Source organism: Dromiciops gliroides, chromosome 2, assembly GCF_019393635.1.
Source record: "Dromiciops gliroides isolate mDroGli1 chromosome 2, mDroGli1.pri, whole genome shotgun sequence".
Taxonomy (NCBI): Eukaryota; Metazoa; Chordata; class Mammalia; order Microbiotheria; family Microbiotheriidae; genus Dromiciops; species Dromiciops gliroides.
In genome coordinates, this window is record NC_057862.1 from 181,989,635 (window position 1) to 182,016,953 (window position 27,319).

The following is a 27,319-nucleotide window of genomic DNA, read 5'->3' on the forward strand; positions in this document are numbered from 1 at the left end:
CTGTGTGACCCTGGGCAAGTCACTTAATCCCAATTGCCTCACCAAAAAAAAAAAAAAAAAGGGACAGGATAAAAAGAAGAAGAAAGGAAGAAACAGAAGAAAATGAGATGGAGGAATGGAGCCCAAGCCCACAGCCATGCTGACACAGATCCAGTATTAGGAAGGCCTCGCCAGAGAAAGAGACCCGCAGAACCTCTGAATCAGCTGCAATGCCAGTGTCATCTGGAACTAAGCTCACAATCTGGTGAGAGAGCTGAGCCTTTGGCAGGGGGGAGATTACAGGGGTCTGTGCTGTTGCTGAGGCAGAACTTGAGTTTTTCACCCCTGCTGGGAACCAGGAGGTAGGTTTGAATACCAGTGGCCCAGGTAGGGGACAGGTTTGGAGGGGGACAGGCTCGTTGGAGCTGACAACCACAACACACAAAGCTGGTTGATTAGCAAGTTGGCCTGGGGTCATCTAGGACCAGGGAACAGGCCAGGCAAGTGAAGAACCTGATCCTCTTTAAATCATACCACCTGGGACCTCATGAAGCTTGGGATACTGCAGCCTAGAAACAGTGCCCCACTTTAAGGAGCTAAAAGTCAAGTAAAAGAAAGGCAAGATGAACAGACAGAAAGGTGAGGACCATAGAAAGTTTCTTTAGTGACAAGAGAGATCGAGGTGCACCCTCAGAGGAAGATGTCAACATCAGGGCCCCTATATCTAAAGCTTCCAAGAAAAATATGAATTGGTCTCAGGCTATAGAGGTGCTCAAAAAGGACTTTGAAGATAAAGTTAGAAAGGTAGAGGAAAAAATGGAAAGAGAAATGAGGGGGATGTAGGAAAGACATGAGAAAAAAGTCAAAAGGTTGAAAAGCCAAATTGGCCAAATGGAAAAGGAGGTACAAAAGCTCTCTGACGAAAATAATTGCCTAAGAATTAGGACTGAACAAATGGAAGCTAGTGACTTTATGAGAAACCAAGACACAATAAAGCAAATCCAAATGAATAAAAAAAAAGAGGGCAATGTGAAATATCTTCTTGGAAAAATTGCTGACCTGGAAAATAGGTCCAAGAGAGACAATTTGAAAATTATTGTTCTACCTGAAAACCATGATCAAGGCAAGAGCTTAGACATCATCTTCCAAGAAATTGTCAGGGAAAATTGCCCTGATATTCTAGAAGCAGAAGGTAAAATAGAAATTGAAAGAATCCACTGATCACCTCCTGAAAGAGATCCCAAAACGAAATCTCCCAGGAATATTATAGCCAAATTCCAGAGCTCCCAGGTCAAGGAGAAAATATCTCAAGCTGCCAAAAAGAAAGAATTCAAGTACTGTGGAGCCCCAGTCAGGATAGCATAAGATCTAGAAGCTTGTACATTAAAGGCCCAGAGGACATGGAATATGATATTCCAGAGGGCAAAGGAATTGGGATTACAACCAAGAATTATGTATTCAGCAAAACTAAGTATGATCTTTCAGAAGAAAAAATGGGACTTCAATGAAAAAGAGGACTTTCAGGTATTTGTGATGAAAAGACCTGAACTGAATGTCAAATTTGACTTTCAAACACAAGACCCTAGAGAACCATAAAAAATTGGAGTTGGGGGACATACCTGGGGTTGTGTAGTGGGTGACTATCTTGTGTCTGAGGCTGGGTTTTGGTTGGGGTCCCCCTGGGTCCGGGGTGGATGATTTGTCCACTGTGTCACCTAGCTGCCCCATGATGACATCTTTAGGGTAAAATTGAGGGGTGAGAGGAATGCACTGGGAGGAGGGGGAAGGGCAGAGGTAGCATGGGGTGAAATTCCACATGAAAGAAACAAAAAAGGGCTTATGGAGTGGGGGAAGACATGAGGGAGGAGCAGGGCAGTAAATGAATTTTATTCTCATCAGAATTGGCTCAAGGAGGGAATAACATACACACTCAATTGGGTGGAGTAATCTATCTAACCATGCAGGAAAATAGGAGGGGAAGGGGATTAAGAGAGAGGGGCAAAAGAAGGGAGGGCAGATTGGGGGAGGGGACAGATAGAAGCAAATCCTTTTTGAAGAGGAGTAGGGTGAAAGGAGATAGATAATAGAGTAATTTTCATGGGGAAGGGAATAGGATGGAGGGAAACAGTTAACAATAGTAATCATGAAAAAGAGAAAAGGGGGGGAAATTGTACAAAAAATATTTATAGCAACTCTTTGTGGTGGCTAAGAATTGGGAATCCAGGGAATGTCCATCAATTGAGGAATGACTGAAGAAGCTGTGGTCGAATATGATTGTAGTGGAATGGTATTGTGCTATAGGAAATGACAAACAGGATGATCCCAGAAAAACCTGGAAAGACTCATATGAACTGATATATAGTGAAGTGAGCATAACTGGGAGGACATTGTGCACAGTGACAGCAGTATTGTTTGATGAGCAATTTTGCATGACTTAACTATTCTCAGCAATAAAATGATCCAAGACAATGCCAAGGGACTAATGATGAAGCATGCTATCTACTCCCATAGAAAGAACTGATAAGAAGAGCACTTGTGGATTGTACATATATAACCTATATCAGATTGGTTGCTGTCTTGTGGAGGGGGAAGAAAGGGAGGGAGGGAGGGAGAAAAATTTGGAACTCTAAATCTTATGAAAATAAATGTTGAAAACTACCCTTACATGTAACTAGAAAAAATAAAATAAATGTTTGTTGAAAAAACAAAACAAACAAAAAAAGAAAAAAAAAAAGAAAATGAGATGGAGGGACATGCACAGTAATCATAACAATGAATGTGAATGCAATGAGCTCATCCATAAATCAAAAAGTAGTTAGCAGAATAGATTAGAAATCAGAATCCAATAATATGCTGTTTACAAGAGACACACTTGAAACAGAAAGAGACATACAGAATTAAAATAAAGGGCTGGAGTAGAATCTAATACACTTTAGATGAAATAAAAATGGCTGTGGTTAGCAATCATGATCTCAGAGCAAAAGCAAAAACAGAATTAACAAGAAGAGATAATCAGGAAAACTTACATTTTGCTAAAAGTCTTGTTTGTCATTTTATAAAACTAATATTCCATCACAAATCATATACCAAGTTTATTTAGCCACTCCCCAATTGATGAGCATTCCTTTGATTTCCAATTCTTGCCACCACAAAAAGAGCTGCTATAAATATTTTTTGTACAAATAAGTCTTTTTTTTGGGGGGGGGATGTCTTTGGGATATAAACCTAGCAATGGTCCCAATTCCAATTTTTAAGGAATTATTTTCTTCATGAGATTTTGTATCTCCTTTTCAATTTGGCCAATTCTGCTTTTCAAGAAGTTCTTCTTTTCAGTGGATTTTTTTTCTTCTTTTACCATTTGGTCAGTTCTATTTTTTGAGATATTTTCTTCAATTTTTTTTTTGTGCCTCATTTATTAAGCTGTTAATTCTCTCTCTCTCTCTTTTTTTAGTGAGGCAATTGGGGTTAAGTGACTTGCCCAAGGTCACACAGCTAGTAAGTGTCAAGTGTCTGAGGCCCGGATTTGAACTCAGGTACTCCTGACTCCAGGGCCAGTGCTTTATCCACTGTGCCACCTAGCTGCCCCTGTTAATTCTCTTTTCATAATTTTCTTTCACCACTCTCATTTCTTTCCCCAATTTGTCCTCTACCACTCTTATCTCTTTCTTTAATGTCTCTGGGAATTCTTATAGGCCTTGGGTCCAATTAGCATTTTTCTTTGAGGCTTTGCTTGTAGCTGTTTTCACATTATTGTCTTCTGAGTTTATGTCTTGGTCTTCCCTGGTACCACAATAGCCTTTTTGCTCATTTTTCTTGCCTATTTTTTTAAAACTTTGAACTTTGTGTTAAAGTTGGTCTTTTCTTACCTGTGCTGCTATTTTCAGTTAGTTCTTGGTATCTGCAAATTTTTGGTGCTTCCAAGGTGATGTGAACCTGAGAGAGGTATGGTCACTGCTATTCTGGTCTGTGCTATGGTCTTTACCTAGAAAGGGGCCCTGGTTTCCTGTAGCTGCAAGCTCTAGTGCTCATCATACTGTGACCAGGGCCCCTGCATTTATGACTGACCACCAGCACTCTTCTCTGCCCTGGAATTGTAATCCACAACTGCATATGGTCATAGAGTTGCCAGTCATTACCAGCCCTTCTCAGGGCCATCAAAGGGTCCCCTGTAATCTCTTTTTGACTGGTTGACCGACTCTCTTACTATCTCTGGGCTGAGAGCTTCCGAAGCGACAATAGGGTTGCTGCTATTGGTTTGTGTGTGGCCTCCAAACAGGCCATCACCATGGTGCCATAGACTTTTTCTTCTGACCTCTTTGTTTTCTTAGGCTGGAAAAATGTCTCTTCTCAACTTTTTGTTAGCTCTGCTACTCCAAAATTTGATTTGAGGTGCTATTTTAAAGTTCTTTGGAGGGGAATGTTAGGAGAGTTCAGCTGGGTGGCTTTCCCTAATCCTGTCTTGGCTCTGATGGTTTGACTTACTACTTTCCCTCCTTCTGCTCTCTGTTTATTGCTGAATGGCATGTTTTAAAAAAGAATTAAAATCAATTTTACGTTGAGAATTTTAAAATAATTTGGTGATAGGCCTTTGAAATAATTTGCAATAACCTGAGCTACAGTGGGGATGGATAATCACTGTACTGTGTGTTTATTAAATGTTTGTTAACCTATCAACTAACTGCATATGGTTGCTCCATTAATTTACATGGATGCCAGCCCTTTCCTCAGGATCTTCTAGTAACTTCCTGATGTGCTCATCAGATCAGAGTCTTTACTGACTGCTTCTGTCTCCATCCTTGGACTGCCCTGCTATATTCACATGCAAATTTGGCCATCTCCTTTGCCCAACCACTTTGCTTTCACTTTAGAACTCTCTAGATTTGGTACTAGTCTTATCCTGAGAACAAGTGGACTGAAATAATTGACTGTATTGCCAGGTTTAACACTTCAGTTTTCACCAACAGCTTTGGGAGGAATAGATGAAGTTCTAAATTCTGGAATGGTAGTGTTATTATTCTCTCACAAAGCACAGAAATTTCTTGTGAATACCATTCTTAGTTCAGTAGCCAAAGTTGATGGGTATAATTCATTGATTTCTCTCATCTAAATCCATGTGGTGCTTTGAGAAGATGGGTACCTGCTATTATGCTGTGATTGATGTGGAAATCTGATGTTTTGGAAATTTTGAGGCATCACAACTGGTGGGATTCTTACTGAGCAGGAAGATTGGTTTTCCTCTTTTTTGTTTACATCATCTCTGGGTTCAGTCAAGTCTTATTTTGTCAAGTTAGTGAGCTATACAGCCCTATGCACAACCAAAAAGGTGCCAAAGCATGAGTGGATGTTGGCAATGCTTTGTTTTAGGATAAATGTCAAACCAGGTGCTGTTTATCTAAAAAGGAAAAGAGTCCCGTTTTTGTCCTTGATTCCACAAGTACTCTCTTTGCAAAACTTAAAAAAGTTTTGAAGGGGGGAGGGAGAAACTTCAGCATCTAGTAGAGTGAACTATGGATACCCTCTGGATCAACCTTGACCTTGTGCAAGACAAGTGGATTTTCCATCTATCTTGACTTTCCTCACCTTAAATCGTGGCATCCATTATGAATGGGTACAGAAGAGTTGAGAGAGAGATGGAGAAATTCTTTTTATCCTGTAGCCATTGTGGTGACAGTTGGAACAGCAGTGCCACATACCCCTCTCTGTCCCATAGAGACAGTAGAGAACTCCATCAAAGCCCAGCCCTATCTTTGTTTGGCCTCCAGTGCAAGCAGAGTTCTGTTGTGATTTCTCAAGCATTGAACCTTCATGGTCAAGGGCATATTTCAGAGACTTTGAAGAAGATGGCTACTGACCATAATAAAGGTGAACTGTAAAAATGGATCTTATAAATGACTAATCACAACTGTGATTAAACTGAGTGATCAACTTGAAGCCTAATGAGGATTTTTGTTCTTATTCTTATGGTGGTCTTTTTGCAGTGGGAGTCAGAATAAGGAGCTAGAACTTATCCTCTGAAGAATAGCTTGAGACAACCAGGCATGACCATGTCAAACCTGCTGGCAGTGTCCAGTGCTAAGTTCAAAATGAGTAGATGAACCAGGCATCCTGAACTTAACTTTTCTCTTCTGTTGTACAGGTGCATTTAGGGTTAAAGTTGAATGAAATGATTCCACAACAACCCTTCTGCAAAAAATGAAAATTGTTTCTTCCTTAATGCTATTTCTATGGTTCCTTCATTGAAAACTGTCCCTTGTTAGTTCATTCACTCACAAAAGTGGCAATTCTATTTTTCTTGCTGGTATGCAAGAATAAGTATAAATTTTCATTCCTGTTCTAGATCTGTGACTTATTTTCATGTTTCCCTCCTGGAAGTAGAGTTGCTGTGTAAAAAGGATCTGGCAGGGTGGGGCCATAGATTTTAACCACAGAGTATGTATGTGAAGGCTGTTATGAATATCTTTTCTGAGAATAGTGGAATAGGAATCCTGGCTCATACTTAAGATTGATGACTGCATATCTCACTTTATGAAGTACTTATATATGTATTCTTAAAATGTGTATAAATGGAATTGTTTTATTGGAGCAGGCTATTTAATGGAACACCTTACTGAACTTTTTTTTAATCAGAAAGAATACTTTAGTTCCAAATAATACTTTTCTAATTTATCCAATTTGCAAGTTTGAATTTTCATCTCAGTCCAAAATTCCATGGATCTATAATCTCATGGAAATGGGTCCTCCCACCAGTGATGCTGATCACAGCCCACGCATGCCTTTTCATCTGGTATAATTCCCGTGCATGTCTGACTAGAATTACTCCACAAGAGGTCCATCCAATATGTTGGGGACTTTCTTCTAGGTTTTTTAATATGACTTGGGTACCAGTATAACCTGTAGGCTGTTTTGTGGATTGCTCTTTCTATATGACTGGCTCCCCTCTTTTTTTAGTCATATATCTTTGATATCTTTTATGCTTTTGCGTGTAGTTTCTTGGTAATATGCTGCAGCCATTTTCACTTCAGCTCATTTGCCCTTCCATTGAATCTTGAATTTGTTTCCTTGGAGGCTGTGGCATTCAATTTGTACCCATAAAGTACTACCAGAAGAACATCAATATTAAAAAGGCAAATTTTCGTTTCACCGAGAAGCTGAGTCATTGAAAATTATGTGTATGATTTTTTTTTCAGTTCAATTTGGTGTGCTTTATCCTCCTATTCTAGTTTGGACTCATTTATCTATCTAAGACATTTGAACAGAAGTACCAGGTTTATAGATTGTCCATTCAATTCCATATCATATTCCAGACAATAGGTATCATATTGACAATAATAATGACAACTGATGCTTACATGGTATCTTCATGTTTGCCAAATATTTTACATGCATCTTATTTGCCTCAGAAAAAAACTGAAATAGAAGTCTATTATTTCAATTTTATAGGTGAGGAAATCAACTTTTTTCCCCTTTCTTCATGTGAGTAGTTTTCTTTTGAGTATTGTTGTGCCAAACTTTCTTGAATGGTCCATTTCATTTAGAAGACTGTGATGTTTCCAAGATTGCTACAGATTGTTATATGAAAACAGAAACATTTGAAATACCTCTTTATCTGTAGAGTTTCCCTCTTCCATTAGGATTCCACTAATACAAAAACCTCTGGCACATGTTCATTTCCTATTTTTATTCTTCATTTGCTCATTGAGCAAAGTAATTTCTTTGGTTGTGAAGGTAGGACATGAGTATTTATTAAGTACTTACTGTGTGCAGGACACTATGCCAAATCCTGGGAATACAAATAAATAACAGAAAAAAACACAACAGTCTTCTGACCTCAAGGAGCTTAAATTTTAATGGAGGAAGAAAACACAGAAAGGGGAGCTGAAGAAGGAAAGAGAGACAAAGATATGGGTGGGGGAAGGGCCCTGGTTTTGAAGTCCAGGTCAGAAGGGGAATGAAGGCTGGCTTGCATCTCTCCACAAAATGAAGATGCCAGGAATAATTTACCAATGGGAGAAAGGGGGCAGACCTTGTAGATGGATATACCAGGTTGAGAAGGCCTGGGTAAAGAGGCCTCAGGTGCTGAGGGAAATTCCAGAATGAGACCTGGTTTTGAAACCTGAGAATGAGGAACAGGGCTTGCAAGAATTTTAACATATGTATGGGATACACCTTGTTGAAGAAGGATTTTAAAACTGCATTTTCTTTACTTAATCAATACATTTTTTAAAAAATAGTAAACAACCTATAAGCACCTATAAGTCATTCTTCCATTTACCTGCAACTTTTTATATCTTTTGGTGTTTCAGTATTGATATTTTGGGGTTTTTTTTTTGTTTTTTTTTTGTTTTTTTGCAGGCAATGGGGGTTAAGTGACTTGCCCAGGGTCACATAGCTAGTAAGTGTCAAGTGTCTGAGGCCCGATTTGAACTCAGGTACTCCTGAATCCAGGGTTGGTGCCTTAACCACGGCGCCATCTAGCTGCCCCTTTTCAGTATTGATATAATTCAGCTCATTTAGAAATGTGTTCACTCAGAGAAGCATTTAACATTTAAAGCATAAGTATTTAACAGTATAGACATTCCAGAACCTGTGATTCTTAGCATCTTGTCCCTTTCCCCACTACTCTACTTTAATTACTGTGGTTTGCACAAGATTGAGAGTATTTTGAAATTTATCATTTAGTGGCTAGCATGTTGGTGGTGAATCTTTCTGTATTTAGCTAAGCTTGTCCTTGGATGATAGGACCAGTCTTTGCCAAAAGTGACTCAAGGACTTTTCCATTATCACAAAACTCATAGAGATCTTTTGCAGTTCATTAGCATAGCTTTCAAGAATCCATGGTTGAGGGGGGAGAGGACGGAGAGGAATGCATTGGGGGAGGGGAAAGGGAAGTGGTAGAATGGGGAGAAATCTAACATGAAAGAAGCAGGAAAGTGCTTATGGAATAGGGGGAAAGATAGGGGAGGAGTGGGGAAGTGAATGAGGCTTACACTAATCAGAATTAGCTCAAAAATCTTAATCTCACCAGAGTTGGCTCAAGGAGGGAATAACATACACACTCAATTGGGTGGAGTAATCTATCTAACCCTGTAGGAAAGTAGGAGGGGATGGGGATAAAGAGGAAGGAGTGAAAGAAATAAGGGCAGAGTGGGGGAGGGTTGATTGAGGATGATTGATTGATGATGATTGGAGTAAAATGAGGATTGATTGATGATGAGGACTGAATGAAGAAGATGAGGATTGATTGATGATAATGGCAAAATGTATGGTACTTACTTTGCTAGACTATTGTGAAGAAAATTCTTTGTGAAGTTTAAGATACTATATGAAAGTTGTCTATTACTGTTGTTGCAATAATCAACTTCATGGGTTTATTGTAAGGAAATCTCTCTTTAAAGTACTATATAAATGTAGTTTACTATTTTAAAAAAATGATGAGCAGGATACTACCAGAAAGACCTGGAGGGACCTGCATGCAAAGTGAAATCTGCTGTATACAAAATAATAGTAATACTGTGAGATGATCTGTGGTGAATGACTCGGTTATTTTCAGCAATGCAGTGATACAAGACAATTCTGAAGATCTTATGAAAAATGCAACCTATCTACAGAGAGAGAACTGAGGGCATTTGAATACAGATTGAAACATAATTTCTTTTGTTAGTTACTTTATCAGAAACAAACAAAAATGTTCAGCAGGATGCTATCAGAAAAACCTGGAAAGACCTACACGAACTGAAGCAAAGTGAAATGTACTGTATACAAAATAACAGCAATAGTGTAAGATGATCTGCTGTGAATGACTTGGTTATTTTCAGCAATGCAGTGATCCAAGATAACTCTGAAGGACTTATGAAAATTGCAGTCCATCTACAGAGAAAGAACTGATGGTATCTGAAAACAGATTGAAGCATAAATTTTTTGATAGTTCCTTAATCTGAAGTTTTGTTTTTGTCTGTTTTCTTTCACAACCTGGCTAATGTGGAGATATTTTGCATGACTACTCATGTATAACTTATATTGAATTGCTTGAGTTCTTGGGGATGTAGAGGGAGGGAGGAAGAGAAGTTGGAACACAAAGTTTTTGTTTTTGTTTTTGCGGGGCAATGAGGGCTAAGTGACTTGCCCAGAGTCACACAGCTAATAAGTGTCAAGGATCTGAGGACGGATTTGCACTCAGGTCCTCCTGAATCCAGGGCCGGTGCTTTACCCACTGCACCATCTAGCTGCCCCTTTTATTTAAAAAAAATATATGGAGGGGCAACTAGGTGGCTCAGTGGATAGAGCACTGGCCCTGGATTCAGGAGGACCTGAGTGCAAATCCGTCCTCAGACCCTTGACACTTACTAGCTGTGTGACCTTGGGCAAGTCACTTAACCCCAATTGCCCAGCAAAAAAAAAAAACCCAAACATGGAAAGCTTCATGAATTTGCATGTCATCCTTGCACAGGGACCATGCTAACCTTTTCTGTATTGTTCCAATTTTAGTATATGTGTTGCTAAAGTGAACACTGAAACACATTTTTTTAAAATTGATGTCAAAATTTGTTTTTACATGTAATTTGGAAAAATATAATTCTAAATGAAAAAAAAAAATTAAAAAAAAAAAGAATCCATGGTCACTTCCGTGATAAGGTTTTGGAGTAGAACTTTTGTGGTGAATCATTCAATGCATTGTTATTGAGTACTTAGAGTGTGTTTAGCTCTCTGCTGGGTAGAGACACTGTGCTGGTCGAGGGACAACATGATGTATTGAAAATAGCAGAAAACTGTGAGTTGGGCCTGGGGTTCCCTTTAGCTATCCCCATTCCACTGTAAATAGATATGTATATGTTGGATTTTTTTGTCCTCAAATGAACTAAAACCTGCCTTCCCTCCTGGTGATAACACACCAGTTTCCAGTGGTCATGCTTTGTTCTCCTACTTCACATGGCCAAGAGGATGAGGCAGAATATTTCTTGCTTTCTATTACTAGACTATTTTTCTGTCACCATTCTTCAAATAAACTTCAGAGTGATTATGCCACATTGCTTCCCATTCTTGTCAGTCATTTACTGACTTTTAGGATATCCTTTGTGAGATTTAAAATTGGATATAAGAGCATTAAACTCTCCCTTTAACTTTTCCCTTTTATATCTCCCAGACCACTAAGAAAAAGAAGCCTCCGAGCTTTAATCAGTGAGGGATTAGCTTTTATTGTTTAGACAACAAACAGGTGATACCGATTAGGGAAATAGGAAAGTAGAAATACAAATGAATAATCCTAAATCTAAGATTAGTCTATATTCTTTTATAAAACTCACTGAATCCCCAAACTGCCTGCCAGGCTAAGAACCAGAGCCGATCACCAAAGTGCGCCGTCACCGCTAAACTGAGAAGCCAGAGTGAGTGAGACATAGAGCGAACTTCCGTTCTCACTCTCAGTTTTAAGTTGGCGTCCTGGAAGTAAGGTGTGCTTGGCCACGCTCTCCAGGCAGCAGCAGGCGAACTGCTGTTCATCACGGTCTCCTCCCCAAAAAGGGCAGTCCTTCAGTAGCATGCGCTCAACTCTCAAATGATTCAGTTAAAACTTTCCGTTTTTTACCACACCTTTCTAATGACTTTCGCACCTGGCTCACAGTCTTCCTTTCTACCATGTCCCCTGCCATTCAGTGACTTTAAAATTATTTTTGTTGATTATTCCAGCATTCTTACCTTATGGTTTCTCAGTCACTATAAATCTTTGACTGTATCCTACTCAAGCTACCACCAGGCTACACCTTAAAAATCACTGTCCTTTGAAATGACTACTTCCAACATCTTGAACTCTGCAATTTTTTTCTTTGTTCATGATCTTTCCAACTCTAATTCTTATTGAACATACTCCTCCCTCTTATCAAAGACCTGTTGTTCCTTGACCCCTTCTAGTTCACCATTTCTGTTCTTTCGTTATTTGTATCCATTACCCAAGTTAGCTCAGTTATTTTAGTGATGTGCTTGTATTGTTTATTTTCATTTTATATGCTCACAGATTTTTCTCCAAAAGCTCAAACAAGTGCTAGGGAATTTGAATTTTGGTAATGAGCCCCATATTTGAATTGAATTGAATTGAATTCTACATAGTTTGGCTTTTTGGGAATGTGAATTTTGCTTTAGAGAGAAAAGAGATAAAAAAGCAACTTGTTGAACTAGAGGTGTTTATTTGGCTTTCTTAATTGGAATTGTATTCTTTGTTTTGTCTGCAGGTGACTCCTTCTCACAGTTTCGTTTTGCAGAGGAAAAAGAATGGGATACTGAAGCATCATCTCCTAAACAAGTAGGTTGGAATTTTCTCTTCATGCAATCAATGTTAATGTACCCAAGGGTACAAGTTGCTCAACCTGACTCTTCATGTGGAAATAATTATTCACATTGATTTAATGCTTTAAGGTATACAACCCACTTTCTTCACAACAACAGGCAATATAAGTATTATATCAGTTGTATAGATGAGAAAACTGAGGCTCAGATTGATTGTGACTTGCCCAAGGACACAGTTAATAAATAGCAGAGCTTGGATTCAAACCCAGGTCTCCTAATTCCATCTCTAGTATTCTTTTTACTGTATGTTGTTTCCCAAGTAATGGAAAAGTACAGATTACTTCATTAACCCTGCTACTTCAGGCAAAAGTATACCTTTTAAAGGTACTTGAATTATTTGGACTACTAAGGCAAAAGACCCCCATCATTTGAAAAATTTGAGAGGGTAGATCTGATCTCAAAGAAGTTTGGGTTGATGCATATGAGTGACTCACCTCCCAAATGCTTTAATGTCTTTTTTCTTGTGATATTTTAAAGTGATAACTGAATAAAACAATTCAGTAGCTTAAAATGCACTCCATCTCTTCTTTTGCCTATGGTCTATAAAGCGACTTATGAAATAACATTAGCAACAAAATGGTATCAATGTTCTTCAATGAATGGCCCCAATACCTAATGTGTTATATAGTGTTGTACTTTTTTCTATATAGAAATTTTCTTTCAAAGAGCTCTGATAATTTGTCAAATAGGATTTTACTGAACTCAACCATAAAGGTTGTTAACAGGTATTCTCCTTTCTTACAAATGAAGACACTAAAAAAGGATGGTATCTCAATAATGACTATATGGAAAATTATCAGGAGCTGCTGATCACCTGCCTAGAATATAATTATCTGATAATTAGCCATAGAATTTTCTAAACGCATCAGAAGGAATGCACTGGTTCACTCAACAGACTGAGCAGAAGGGTTGAGGGCCCCAAATTCCAGTTCTACCGTGCTGCAATGCTGACCTGCCATACTAGCCAGGAGAAATCAATCATGGAAATGATTACACAGCACTGCAGAATGGAAGTTGTGATGGAATTGTGCTATAAAAAATGACAAGCAGGATGATTTCAGAAAGGCCTGGAAAGACTTGTATGAACTGATGTATAGTGAAGTGAGTAGAACCAGGAGAACATTGTGCATAGTGACAGCAATATTGTTTGATGAAGAACTGTGAATGATTTAACTATTCTTAACAATACAATGACCCAAGACAGTCCCAAAGGATTAATGATGAAGCATACTATCCACCTCCAAAGAAAGAACTGATATTGAAGGAACGCAGACTGAAGTATGCTATTTTTCACTTTCATTTTTTTCTTTTATTCAAGTTTTCTTATACAAAATGACTAACATGGTACTGTTTTATATGATTGCACATGTATAACCTATATCTGATTACTTACTTGCTCAGGGAGTGAGGAGAGGAGGAAGGGAAGGAAGGACAAAATTTAGAACTCAAAACTTTAATAATGTTTATTATTTAAAAAAGAAAATAACATATTTGGTGTAGGGGGGGAAATGAAACAAAGAAAAATATCCATTTAAAAATGTGCTTCTCCAGTTATTGAGACAGAGGAACATAATAAAGGGTGGAAGCTGCTAAAATTCAGTTTTTGGATCATTTGTAAACTGAAAAGCACCAAATGAAACTGATTATATTTAAGCAGATATAAAAAAGGCTGGTCACCAATGTGCAAGTCATTTTTATCAAGCACCAAAACCCTCTGGATCTTGGGTGGTTTTCAACTGTGTTTCACTGAGGACTTACTACTATCACCTGTTACAAAGGAGCTAAAAAAATGGCGAGATTAGCTGTAAGAATTGATAGACATTGGCTGAGGCTATCAAGAATGGCTATATATTCTTTTTTTTTTTTTTTTTTTTTTAGTGAGGCAATTGGGGTTAAGTGACTTGCCAGGGTGACACATCTAGTAAGTGTTAAGTGTCTGAGGCCGGATTTGAACTCAGGTACTCCTGACTCCAGGGCCGGTGCTCTATCCACTGCACCACCTAGCTGCCCCTGGCTGTATATTCTTTAAGAAAATTATACTTTCCATTTGTTAAGCTGATTTAGATAAATTAATAAGAGTATCAATTAATAAGCAGGTGTAAATGATGATATATATTCACTTTACTACTTGACCTTTTTGTCCTTAATTTCCTCATGTATCTGGAGTCTGCTTGTACTGGTCTGTTTTTTCATTTGCATCCCGAACCTGAGTACCTCTGGACCTTTGCTCATACTATTCACTATGCTTAGAATACCCTCCCTATCCTTCTTCCCTTTCATTCTTATGCTTCTTTTGAAGTCCAGCTCTGATACCATCACTTCCATGAAGTCTTTCCTGATTTTCTTGGTTGGCAAAGACCTCTCAGGTCTTTGTAATGCATAGACTTTGTAATGCAATTTTTGATGCATTTGTACTATAATGTTGTGTATTATAGTTACTATTGTCTGTCATTCCCACATTAGTGTGTAAGTGTCATGAAGATACAACTGTCTTATTTAAACTTCAAACCAATTTCTCTATCACTTAACATAGTACCTGCACTTAATAGGCACTTATTAAGCATTTGTGGAATAAATGTGAACAATAATTCCAGAAAAAATCTGGACTATATCTCCAGTGACTCATAAGTACCAAGTATGAAACTGAAGGATTTTGGACGTAGTAAAACATTATGACTCTGAAAGAGAAAAGGAGATATGGGAAGTATACAATTGACTATATGCTATATGGTTATTTATATACATATATAAAATTACATATATATATACATAATCACACACACTTTTGTACATACATACATACATTATATGGTTGAAAAACAAGATTAGATTTTTTTAGGTCTTGATGTATAATATCAATAATGATGACCTCTTGGCAAGAGATTGAGTACATCTCACAAAAACTTGGAGGAATATGTTTCATATGTAAACTGGCCACCTTAAACATCATACTCCAGGTACCCTCTTCAGCCACTTATATCTCCATGGGGTGACTTTGCCCGGGCCTACCTCCCTGAGAAGCTGATGTTTAATGGGCTGTAGTCCCAGTTCCTTTGCCCTCCAGAATATCATATTCCATGCCCTCTGATCCTTTAATGTAGAAGCTGCTAGATCCTGTGCTATCCTGACATGACTCCACAGTACTTGAATTGTTTCTTTCTGGCTGCTTGCAATATTTTCTCCTTGACCTGGGAATCTCTGGAATTTGGCTATAATATTCCTGGGAATTTTCCTTTTGGGATCTCTTTTAGGAGGTGATCTTTCAATTTCTATTTTACCTTCTGCTTCTAGAATATCATGGTAATTTTCCCTGACAATTTCTTGGTAGATAATGTCTGAACTCTTATTTTGGTCATGGTTTTCAGGTAGTCCAATGATTTTCAAATTACCTCTCCTGCATCTATATTCCAGGTCAGCTGTTTTCCAAGGAGATATTTCATATTGCCCTCTAGTTTTTATTCATTTGGATTTGCTTTACTGTGTCTTGGTTTCTCTTAAAGTCGCTAGCTTCCATTTGTTCAATCCTAATTTTTAGGCAATTATTTTCTTCAGAGAGCTTTTGTATCTCCTGTCCCATTGGGCTTTTCAAGCTGTTGACTTTTTTCTCATGACTCCTGCATCTCTCTCATTTCTCTTTCCATTCTTGCCTCCACCTCTCTAAATCTTCCTTTTGTCTGTCCTACTTGCTCTTCAAAGTCCCCCCCCCTTTTTTTTTTTTGCCGGGCAGTGGGGGTTAAGTGACTTGCCCAAGGTCACACGGCTAGTAAGTGTCAAGTGTCTGAGGCTGGATTTGAACTCAGGAACTCCTGAATCCAGGGCCGGTGCTTTATCCACTGCGCCACCTAGCCGCCCCTCAAAGTCCCTTTTGAACACTACCATGTCCTGAGACCAATTCTTATTTTTCTTGGAAGCTTTGGATGTAGGGGCCCTGAGGTTACTATCCTCTTCTGAGGGTGCACCTTGATCTTCCTTGTCGCTAAAGAAACTTTCTATAGTTCTCAACTTTCTTTGCTTGCTCATCTTGTCTTTTCCTTGACTTTTAACTCCCTCTTACAGTGGGGCTCTACTTCCAAGCTATATTTTCCCAAGCTTCAGAGGGTTCCAGGTGTTTCAGTTTGAGGAAGGGCAGGTTTTTCTCTCACCTGGCCTGTTCTCTGGTCCTAAAATAATCTCAAGCCAACTTGCTAATTAACTAGCCAGCAAAACTTTGTATGCTGTGCTTCCAATGAGCCTAAGCCCTTCCCCGACCTGGGACTCCCACTGCTCAAGATTTCTTGCTGGTTCCCTGCTGGGGTGGGGTAGCTGAATTCCTCCTTAGGTCCCATAGACATCCCTGTATTTTCCACCCGCCCCGGCCAGTCATTCAGCCTCTCACCCAACCATAAGCTTAGTTCCAGAAGGATGCTGGTGCTGCAGCTGATTTGGAGGCTTGGGGGTAAGTTTCTATGGCACAGCCTGCCTGGGGATTGTGTTGAGGCGATTGTAGGGTTTGACCCTTCTCACAGCCCAGCACAGCCCCCTCTAAGCTGTCTTTAGCTGGAAAACAATCTCAGCCCGCCTTTTTGTGGGTTTTGCTGCTCCAGGGATTGTTTTATGGATTTTTTAGGGTAATTGTGTCAGGAGCTCTGTGGGTTTAATGTCCTTCCTCCCACATCTTGGCTCTGCTTCCCAGTACATCTTTATATATAACAATTGCCTCTGTGACCCATGTGATTTTGAGGCTTGCATGTTGAAAGGTAGTCTAGATAAAAGGGAATGTCCAGTTGACTTGATGAAGTTGTCATCTGGATTGTGATTGAGCCAGTAATGCCAGGAGGTTCCTGTAAAGCCTGGGACTGTGTGTGTGTGTGTGTGTGTGTGGTTTTTGGTTTGTGGGGCAATGAGGGTTAAGTGACTTGCCCAGGGTCACATAGCTAGTGTCAAGTGTCTGAGGCTGGATTTGAACTCAGGTCCTCCTGAATCCAGGCAGCCTGGGACTTTTGCCAGGATTTCCCCTGCTGCTAGAAACTGACCTCTTTTTAGTATTTTCCCCCCATTACCTTTAATAAAAATGTTTCTTTTTTGGCTACCATTTTGTGTTAGTCATTATCTTGGTCCTGTTATAATTTGAACCCAGGTCCTCCAAGGTGACAACCCTGAATCTTTGGGTATGGTAGAAAATAAGGAAGAATACAAAACAAAATCACTCATGAGTGATTAATTTATGTAGTTGTTTCTTGTTATCTGCTTTCCTTTTATTTTCAGAAGGTTATTATTAATCCTCATATTCATTATGCCATTTTGTGCTACAGATCTCAGCCCTTTATGTGGACTGTGAGTCACTGGTCCGAGCCCTTCAAGAATTGCCTCTGTCACTCCGGCTGAATGTGGCTGCTGAGTTAGTCCAGGTAACACTCCTTCAAACATATTTAGGTTTGGGGACCAAAGAACAAGAGAAAGGAGGCTCATCTTCCCAACTCTATGTCTTGTGACAGTTGTTTTGAATCCTCTTTTGCCATCTGTGATGTTTAATGTTTCATCAACAAGTTGCTGCATTGCATCATAACATATTATCCGGAGGCTGCACTACTCTTTTCTTTCTTTATCATTTGAGATTCTGCAAGGAAATCATCATTGCCACTTACAGTGGGGTTTTGAGAATGATGGGGGAGTGACCATAGGGTTAGGAAGGGAGAGAGTCACAGAATATTAGAGCTAAAAAGGCCTTAGATGTCACTTTAGTCCAAAGGGAAGCCATTACCAGCTGGGAAGGCAGAAGCCAGAGCTGATAGTAATTGGGGGTTGGGCAAAGGACAGGATGAAAAGACTTGCAGGGCTGTGCTATAGCCAATCTGCTTTCATTTACAAGGGACCACATTTGTTAGTCATTGAAGTACAACTAGATGGCAGAGACGTACCTGAGACAGAGGAAGTTGTTTGTGTTCTTTGAAAACAGGCAGTTTTAACCATGAGATGTACAGCTAAGAGAACAGAACTTTAGAAATTGGTGAAAAAAGCTCTCAAAATAAATCCCATGACCTTGAAGGAGCATTTGAATAGTGATCACTGTGATCATAGTGATCAGTGTAGGAATAGTTACTATATGTGAAGAATCAAAACAAGGAGACCAGAGGCTGATTATGGTTTCTCTTTGGAACACCGGCCAACTCATTTTTGTTTTACTCAATGGATGTCCTGTATTCATTTTTCCAATGACTTATTCGGGGTGACATTCATTTTCTTAATGACATGAAGATTTATGCATAAAGACATCATTGAGTAAACACAAACTTAAGAGATTCGTTGTACTACCAAAGGTAAATATGGCTCTTCTTATGGAAATCTTGTAGAGTACAAGCTATAATACCTTTCCCTTTTTTCTGTTAAGTTCTTTATAGAACCCCAGTCAACATGATTTAATAGCTGAGGTGTGAGGAATGTCTTATGGATATATGCAGGTTAATGTGGAAAGCCTTCTCTTGAAGGGAATGTTCAGTTCACATGAAAAAGATTTAGGATATTTTGTTTTATTGGAAACCCAATATATGAGCCAGAATTATGAAGTGGCTGCTAAAAAAAAAAAAACACCCTGATGCTATCTTCGGCTACATTAATTAAAGTGTAAAATCCTTGAAAAAGGAAAGAGTAAGTCTTGTGGAATATTGTATTCAGTTCTGGGTACCAAGTCTGAGGAATATACTGGAGCTCCCTCTGAGAAGGGTGAGTAGGAATGATTATCTGTTTCCTTATATGACACAATTTAGGTGGGGCATTATAGTTGTTTTCAAGTGCCTGAAGGGGAGGTGGGGAGGTGGAGGTGGGGAGAGGGCATTATTAGTTTTTATTCCTGCAGATTCAGAGGGCAGATGTAGCTCAATTTAAGGAAGAATTTTCTAATTGTCTACAAGTGCTAACTGTCTGAAAGCTGTCTAAAAATGTAGTAAGTTGTTTTCTGAGATAGTGAGCACTTACCTGGGAACTCAGGTAATGGTTGTCTCACCATGAGTTGGGGAGGAAAACTTTTGTATTAGGTAGAATTTTGCTAGATAAGTTTTTAGAGCTCACACTTTCTAAAACGATACCATAGGTATTTAATAAATACTGAAGCATTTTTGCATATGGATTTGCATTTGATTTCTCAAACCAGTTTTTATATTTAAATAGTCTTAGCTAATTTAAAAAGGATGATGGGGATTAACAGAACTAGAGAAAATATGACTCTCCTCAGTTGCTTTTTTACTATACTGTTTAGTCAGGAGAGTAAGGCAGCAGGCAGCCCCTCTTGTTGTGTTCCCAGTTATGCAAGTATATACTGGTTCTAGGTGGTATTATGAGTTCTTCCAGTCAACTCGGTTTTGTGCTTGGTTCTTAAGGCTACAGCTCCTCTTGAGCTACCCCAGATGAAACCAAAGAAAATGGAAGATGGCAAGGGACTGGGTATGCAGATGAGATGGTCCTTGGGGCCAGGCTCTGATATGATCACTGATGCTGCCAACCGTCCAGTGCCCGTGGGTAAAGATGGACCTAGGCCGTGCTCTTCAGAAGCTTTTCAGAAAATCACTCCACCACTGCAGCAAACTGTTGACCACCTGGATGAAGAACTTGATCTGCTGCTAAATTTAGATGCTCCAGTAAAAGAGGAAGTTAACATTCTAATAGCTCAGACATTTCAAGATCCTGAAGCCAAGAAAGCTGGAAAGGTGGTCCAAGAGGAAAATGGTACGCCTTTGATTTTGTTTGTTCCTTCCCCATGTCTCTTCTGATTCCTATATTTTGGTTTATTACTGAAAATAGGCAGACTTGTCCTAATTCCATCTTGCATACATATTTCTAATGGCATCTGACATTGATCCAGGGTTGTATACTGACATCTGTCTTTGTGCTTATTATACCTCTGCTTCACCCTGAGTTGACCTTTCTGAGAGCATCCCTCTCACTATAGAGATAGCTCATATACTGTTGCATACTTAATTATGATCTTCAATCTAAGGCTTTAAAATTAAACCTTTCTATGCTTTTAAGTGTAGTAGGATACATGTAGCCCCAAGCCTATTCCTTTGGTATCTAGTCTTTTTCAGCATCAGACCTTTTTGTGGAGTTGTACTTTTTTTGTGTGCATATAGCAGATAAGAAAATAATTTGTTTTGGCTGTAATGGAAATAAAAGGGACAGACGCCTGGAGCAGTTTCTCTTATTCCCATTGGACACCTCATTAATTTTCAGGGTTGCTGCAAAGGAAAGGAATGATCATCTGGTCGTCGATTGAATAATATGAGGAATTTGTGAACCTCAATTTCAGAATTACATAACTTTAGCCTACTTAGTGATCATTTCCTTAGATGTTCTTGCATCTGTTTGGGGAGGACAGGAATGATTTCCATCAGTAAAGAATCAAATTTACTATGTGTGTGTGTGTATCACACACACACACACACACACACACACACACACACGCACGCACACTTGTATCATGGAACAAACTCTCGGAAAACCTTACCAATCCTCTAATAGAGACTGGTGAAATGTTCTATTTTTTTTCTTTCCCCAGTTCCAGAAAAACCCTCTGTGACAGAAGAAAAGAGTTTGGAATCTGAGCAACCACCATGTACATCCAAAAATGTTACTGAGGAAGAGCTTGAAGATTGGTTAGACAGCATGATTTCATAAAGAAAAAAATGCCTGCAGAACTGGAGCTGCCCTGTTGCTTATGGGTAACTTATGGATGGATTAAAGGGAGATATGAATGAGGCAGTCCTTCAGGAAGAGATATTTTTAGCACACCCCAAATCAGCATTCCATCATGGTTATGGTAGTATGCCTCCCTCTATATTTCAGACAACAGTTAGCATAATAAATTAAAGAGGCTCATTACAGTCATTCTTTCTGGCATAAAATTCTAATAACCCGACTTCCTTAAGCAAGTGGAATGCTGTCCCCCATACCATAGGCTTCCCATCTGCTAATAGTAAAATCCAGGTTGCACCTAGCCCCCAGTATTTGTTTACAGTGAATTAGGTGCTGCTGAATAACAGGATGTGATAAGAACAAGGTGTGATTGGTGCCTATATGCATTTGGGAAAAATAAATTATAAATGCTGGTAAAACTGTTTTCTCCCCCTCTTTCTGGGTGTTGGATCTTTTCTGTCTTGTGTCATTTCTTTCAATTTTCATGTTATGGCACAGGCAGTGTATGTGGTAAATTAGATGAGGCCATACTGGGCTTTGGTTTGTAATGTTTTATTTCAGGGGCACTTCATTTTTATTTCAGGAGAAACGCCTAAATATAGCAGATTCACTACTTACAAAGGACCATGAAGCATTACTTGATTTTGGCATAAGATTTGGATTTCCAGTTTCTGATACAGTACATTTCTTCTAATAACAGCTACTGGCTAGCTGCTATTGACAGAATCATATAGAATGGATAACTGTCAAGTGCAGTTTCATACATTAAAATAGAAGAGCAGCACAACTAATTAATGAAACTTTCCATCTAAAACACTAACATAAAAAAACTTGCATAGCTATGTCTACAGAAGTTTTAAGGCACTTAATCGATATTTCAGTGTCGATAAAGTGTTGAGTTTTCTCTATTTCTTTTACTGCTTAAAGCTTTTCAAGCTGTATCTGGATACATTCACTAGCAAGTACCATGGGAAAAATTGACTGTAGTTAAAATATTAAGTTCAGACCATGAGTAACGACTGGAGACATCATCACTTGATATTTAAGTTCTTTTAAAGTTTCAGATATTATGCATTTAAGACCAAAAAACTTCTTTAGCCCTTTTGACTGTTACCAAACTCATAAAGAGTGATGGGATTCAAAACCATGCCAATAACCTCACTGTTTACATTGGAACATGACACAGCTTTTTCTCTTAAAATAAAGATGATGCAAGTCCCACAGCATGGGTCTGTTAGGCACAAAAAGCCTAATCCATTTCAGAAGTCACAGATTTATGGCAGGTTCTTGATAAAGAAGTACTTCTCAAACGTGACTACTGAAGTTCTATGCATGGGCGTGGTACAAAATTCTTTTTGTAGAGTGTTGGCTGGTTATGTAGGAACTCCTTTTATCTTATCACTGAATTACCCAAGCTGATCTTCATATTGTTTACGAAAACAGTCACCAGCTGGAAAGAAATCCCAACATCTTTCTTGGTACATCTTCCAGACATAAGATTCCTGAAATAATTTGAACAAAAGATACTGGTTTTACCTTCTTGTTCCACATACATGCACTGCATTAGCTTCATTTTTCCTTCAGCTTTATTTTCTTTTTACTGTGGGTTAGACTTGGACATTAAGGAATTTTGCGAGAACCTGACATTCATAATGGTCAAATGGAGTCCCTTCTTCCTATAACTCAGTTCTCATCAGTCCATTTCCATGATACAAAGAGAGGTGTTAAGCTACAATGACCCCCTCACACTCTATCCCTATCACATGTCCACTTCGATGACTGCCATATCCTTAATTTGTCTCAGATGCCTCTACCCTTCATGCCTATATGTAGGTTGGAAAAGAGCAAAAAAATTCAGGCATGTGAAGTCAGGTTTCACTTTTTGTGCCTACACTAACCATTAAGAATCATTCCTATTCCGTCTACAATCTAAAGCATTCCAGCTCTCTTACTAAGGCAGTGGGGTTTGATCTTATGTAATGGCACCCTGTGCTGATGGGAGGGTATCACATGGAAACCTGCCAAACAACCACTTCATCTTATGCTGGGGTTTTAGCCCTTACACGTGAGAACCACCTAGCTCCTTGTTTGTATACATGCTAGCTTCCCATGTTTTCAGATGTGGGTATGTTTCAGTTTCTTCCTTTCATCTTTCTTCTCATGATTCTTCTTTACCTTTTCTCACACTCAATCACACAGGATTCTGTCAAACATGGAATTCTTTTCCTAGATATATTTTTGTTATATTCACACATCCACATCTTTTCCCCTCTCATGCTTCAATTCTTCATATGTTCTTGTTTTCTTAACTGGGAGCCCTCTGTGGTTATTGTTGATTTGATACAGGTCCACTATTTCAAGTAAGGCCTAGCCATGTTTTATTCTATTCCTGGTTATGGCAAACACCTTGCCTTTGGATCCATACTTCTCTACTTTTTTAGTGGTGGAACCATAATCAGATCAGTTTCATCATGAGTCCTTTGGAATTGTGGTTCTTCGTTATGCTGATCAGGGTTACAAATCTTTCAAAGCTGATTGTCCTTATAATATTTGCTGTTACTGCATAAATTGTCCCCCAAACAGGTAACTCTCCAAACCAAAATTCTTCTGTACAGATTGCTTCCCCCATTAGAATGTAAGCTTGTTGAGGGTATTGTCTTCACTCTTGTATTTTTGTATCCTAAAGTTTAGCGCAGTGATTTGCATATAAGAAGCACTTTTATAAGTATTTTCTCATTCATTCAGTATCTAAATCTGTCTCTTATACTCTCTCATACAGTTTTGCTCTGATTTTTTATTATGTGATCTACTTCCTGTTTACTCTTCTCACTGTAAACTGTAGGAGACAATTCTACCCAATGCTAGTTCCGCTACTTCCTCTTAAGGTAAAGCATGGAGGAAGCTGATGGAGCTATTGAATACTGAAATGAATTTTTTGTTTCTTGCTAGAAGAAAGCATAGGGACAAGATGAGGAATTAGGATAGTGGGGATCAGCAAGTTAAATATGCGTGACACTTGTTATCTTAAGATCTTCACAGACCTAGTCACTTAAAGATAAAAATCAACAGAGAAACATTCACAAAGAGTTCATGATTCAAAGATGAGCTTAGCCTGAGAGATGAATGATAAATGAATGACCAACTTTCATTTGTGCTTTAAGGGAACTGGCCAGTCTTTTCCCGTTCTTAGGGAAGATGTGTGTGTGTGGGTGTGTGTGTGTGTACTTTCATTAGCCTAAGCAGACAATGTGATTGATATATTTTTTTAAAACATAGTTTCTCTTACCTGACCTGTGTGCTCTGTTTCATCTTTATTAATCAGATACATCAGAAAGAACCTGAAATAAGGATGAAAGAAGTAGAAAAACAAAGGGAAATAAATATTAGTAGAAATTCATGTTGCCAAGAAATCAAAGTAAGCTTAAAACATGAGAGAGAGAGAGAAAGAGAGAGAGAGAGAGAGAGAGAGATGTCAGCATCAACCCAAACTCTTCATTACCATATCTCCATCCCTTTTACAACTAAGGGAAGGGAAGGAAAGAAGCCACAAGGCCTGAAGACAGTTTTTTTTCCAAATAAAAAATATTATCAAACCTCAAAAATCAGAGTACTCAACTAAAAGTTAAAGACAATATGTGAAGTGGGAGATTGAAGCTCAGGATAAGGTAGGGAAGGATATAATGAATGACTATATCAACCAAACATCAGGATACTAGAAAGATATTTCTTTCACAAAACCTTGTTAAAAGGAGGACTCCATTATCCTAAGATTTCAGGCTTGAAGGCACCAAAGATAAGGAGGGCAGGAGCTTATGCTTGCTCCATATATAGGATATCATTTGAGTATCCTCCAATCCCCTCCATCCCATGATGCAGCTACAGAATTAAAACTGAATATGTTTAGTCTAGCTCTCAGAAGGTCTGTTTTAGGAACCCATTTCCATTTGAAGGCCTTAGAAGAACAATCAGAGCTCCCAAATCCCAGAGACACAAAGGCTTATACTTTGGGGAACTCAGCAATTGGAAGTGGGAAATGGCTTCTGGTTGTCTCATTATCCACCATCTTGGAATAAAGCTGGCACCAAGTATGAGTCCAGTTTGGAATACCCGAACATCAGTTATTTACTGACCCAGATGCTTAAAACTACCTGCCACTATCACCTGCTTGTGAGTACCAGATCTTGGAAACTGAGGCCATCATCGCTGTATTCCTAGGGTAGGCATAGTCCCAGCTCCTGCTCCCACTTATCTCTAACTTTGGAGTTCATTTCCACTCACTGTCTTCCCAAAGATCTACCAAAACTGCTCCCCAGTTCATATCCTCTTCTATTTTCTAGTTCCATTGTGCCCCCTAGCACCTCTAGATCCTAGATCTCTTTATCTCATACTCTGTCCCATTTTTTGGCCCTGAAGGAAATTACTTTTTTAGGAAAACCCTGCATATCTGGCCACCCCCAATGCTGGCTGCTCTTTCCATTATTTTTCCAACCCCTTTTTGTTCTTCCAGCTCAATCTCAGCATATCACCTTGTACTTTGTTAAGAACATACAGGCCATTTGCCATTAGTTCCTCCTTCCATACTCTGCCTCAAAACAACATCTATATTGACCCAATTTGCTTTCCTTCAAACGGTCCTTGTCTTTGCCAAAGTCAACTCTTCTGTTTGTTCATTGATCTCCTCCTCTCCTTATTTCCTCTGGGATCTTGCCCTTTTATCATTTCCTTTATTCTTAGGTATTGAATGTTTTTCAGCTACTTGCAGATTTTCTCAGGTCTCCCTATACATAAAACTTAGACATGGCCTTACCATTCCCTCAAATTATCATTCTATATTCTTCATTTTTACATTCAAACTCCTAGAAGAATTTACATTTGTTTTCTCTGTTGCCTTATCTCCCACTTACTTTCTAATGCTTTAAAATTTGGCTTCTGACCCTACCTCTCTGCTGATACTACTTTATCTCCTCTTTGGGCTTTCATGATATTGCTCTTTCCTGGTTCTCCTCTTAATGGTCTGAATGTTTCTTTTCACTCTCTTTTGTTGGATCATCATCCATCTCCCATGAAGTATAGATCCCTCATAGAAAGTCCTAGGCTCTCTTTCCTTCTTTCCCTATAGTTAATGATGTCCCTAGGTAGGTACAGGGAAGAAGTCAGTGGATAAGGAGAGATTGAATATGAAAGTTGAGAGAATGATCAAGGAGGCAAACTCTCAGAGGAGAGAGATGATGAGATCAAGGGCCCCATTCACATAAATTCAAGTATGATGTCCTAATTTCTTTCCTAAGTTTTAGTTTTATATTGCTGACTGTCAGATGTCTAACTGGAATCTCAAATTCACTGTCTCCTTACCCTAAACTTCCTCAATACTTTTGGGAGCACCATCATTCTCCCAGTCAACTGGGTTTGCAACTTCAGAATCATCCCTGGTTCTTCATACTCACTTACTACCCCTCCTTTCCACTGCACCCTCCTCCCCGACATTATTCACTCAGTTACTAGGTCTTGCTAGTCTATCTCTCTTTGCCTTATATCTAGTTTAAATGTTCATCAGTTCTTGCCTGGACTACTGCAATAGCTTCCTAACTGGTCTTTTTATTTCCAGTCTCTCTTCTCTCTAGTATATCCTTTATACAGCTACCCAAATGTTCTTGCTAAAATGAAAGTTTCAATTGTGCCATTCCTCTGCTCAAGGACTTCAGTGGCTCCCATTTACCTCTAGGATAAGAAGCAAACTCATAAATTAAAACTTTTCATAATCTGGCTGTATTTTACTATTCACTTATTTTACATGCCAGCCAAACTGGTCTACTAATTGTTATCTGTACTACCTATCTCACCTCTTCATGACTCCACCTAGGGTATCCCCCCATGCCTGGAAATGTACTCCTGCCACACACTCACTTCTTTCAAGTCTCAGCTCAAGGGGTACCTCCTAACCTTCCTGAATTCCCACATCTATCCAACTTGTTCAGTGTTTTCCAACTGAAAGAATTGAGTAAGGAAGATCTGAGTTCAAATCTTGGCTTAGACACTTATTTGCTGTGTAATCCTGGACAGGTCACGTCAACTCTATCAACCTCAGTTTCCTCATATTGTGAAATGAGGATAAATAATAGCAACTACCTCACACAGTTGTCAGTTGTGAAGATCAACAAGATAATGTAAAAAAGCACTTTGCAGATATTAAATAAATGGTAGCTATTATTCCTCCTGAAATTATTTTCTATTTACTTAATCTGAGCACAAGTTGCTCTTTGTGCTCAGGATTATTTTGTTTCTGCCTTTCTATCCCTAGCACCTAGTACACATTCATTTCATGTAAGAGCAGTTTTATAAA

The 27,319-nt window shown here is 38.8% G+C and overlaps 2 protein-coding genes and 1 non-coding gene across 3 annotated transcripts in view; 1 reads left to right on the plus strand and 2 right to left on the minus strand.

Annotated features, from left to right (window-relative positions):
• Positions 1-21,403, plus strand: part of AVEN (apoptosis and caspase activation inhibitor) — a 166,303-nt gene extending 144,900 nt beyond the window's left edge. Inside the window, exons 3-6 of the mRNA XM_043982015.1 lie at positions 12,201-12,271; positions 17,607-17,702; positions 19,668-20,013; positions 20,843-21,403. Of these exons, the coding sequence (XP_043837950.1) occupies positions 12,201-12,271; positions 17,607-17,702; positions 19,668-20,013; positions 20,843-20,961 (632 nt within the window). The 3' untranslated portion in view covers positions 20,962-21,403. The remainder of the gene's footprint in view (positions 1-12,200; positions 12,272-17,606; positions 17,703-19,667; positions 20,014-20,842) is intronic.
• Positions 10,382-10,488, minus strand: LOC122744886. The gene has a single exon (XR_006355223.1). It is a non-coding gene; the product is annotated as a U6 spliceosomal RNA (small nuclear RNA).
• Positions 21,404-21,527: 124 nt separating the features above from the next.
• Positions 21,528-27,319, minus strand: part of RYR3 (ryanodine receptor 3) — a 681,173-nt gene continuing 675,381 nt past the window's right edge. Inside the window, exons 104-105 of the mRNA XM_043982013.1 lie at positions 24,266-24,317; positions 21,528-22,481 (exon numbers count right to left, since the gene is read on the minus strand). Coding sequence (XP_043837948.1) covers positions 22,386-22,481; positions 24,266-24,317 — 148 coding nt within the window. The 3' untranslated portion in view covers positions 21,528-22,385. The remainder of the gene's footprint in view (positions 22,482-24,265; positions 24,318-27,319) is intronic.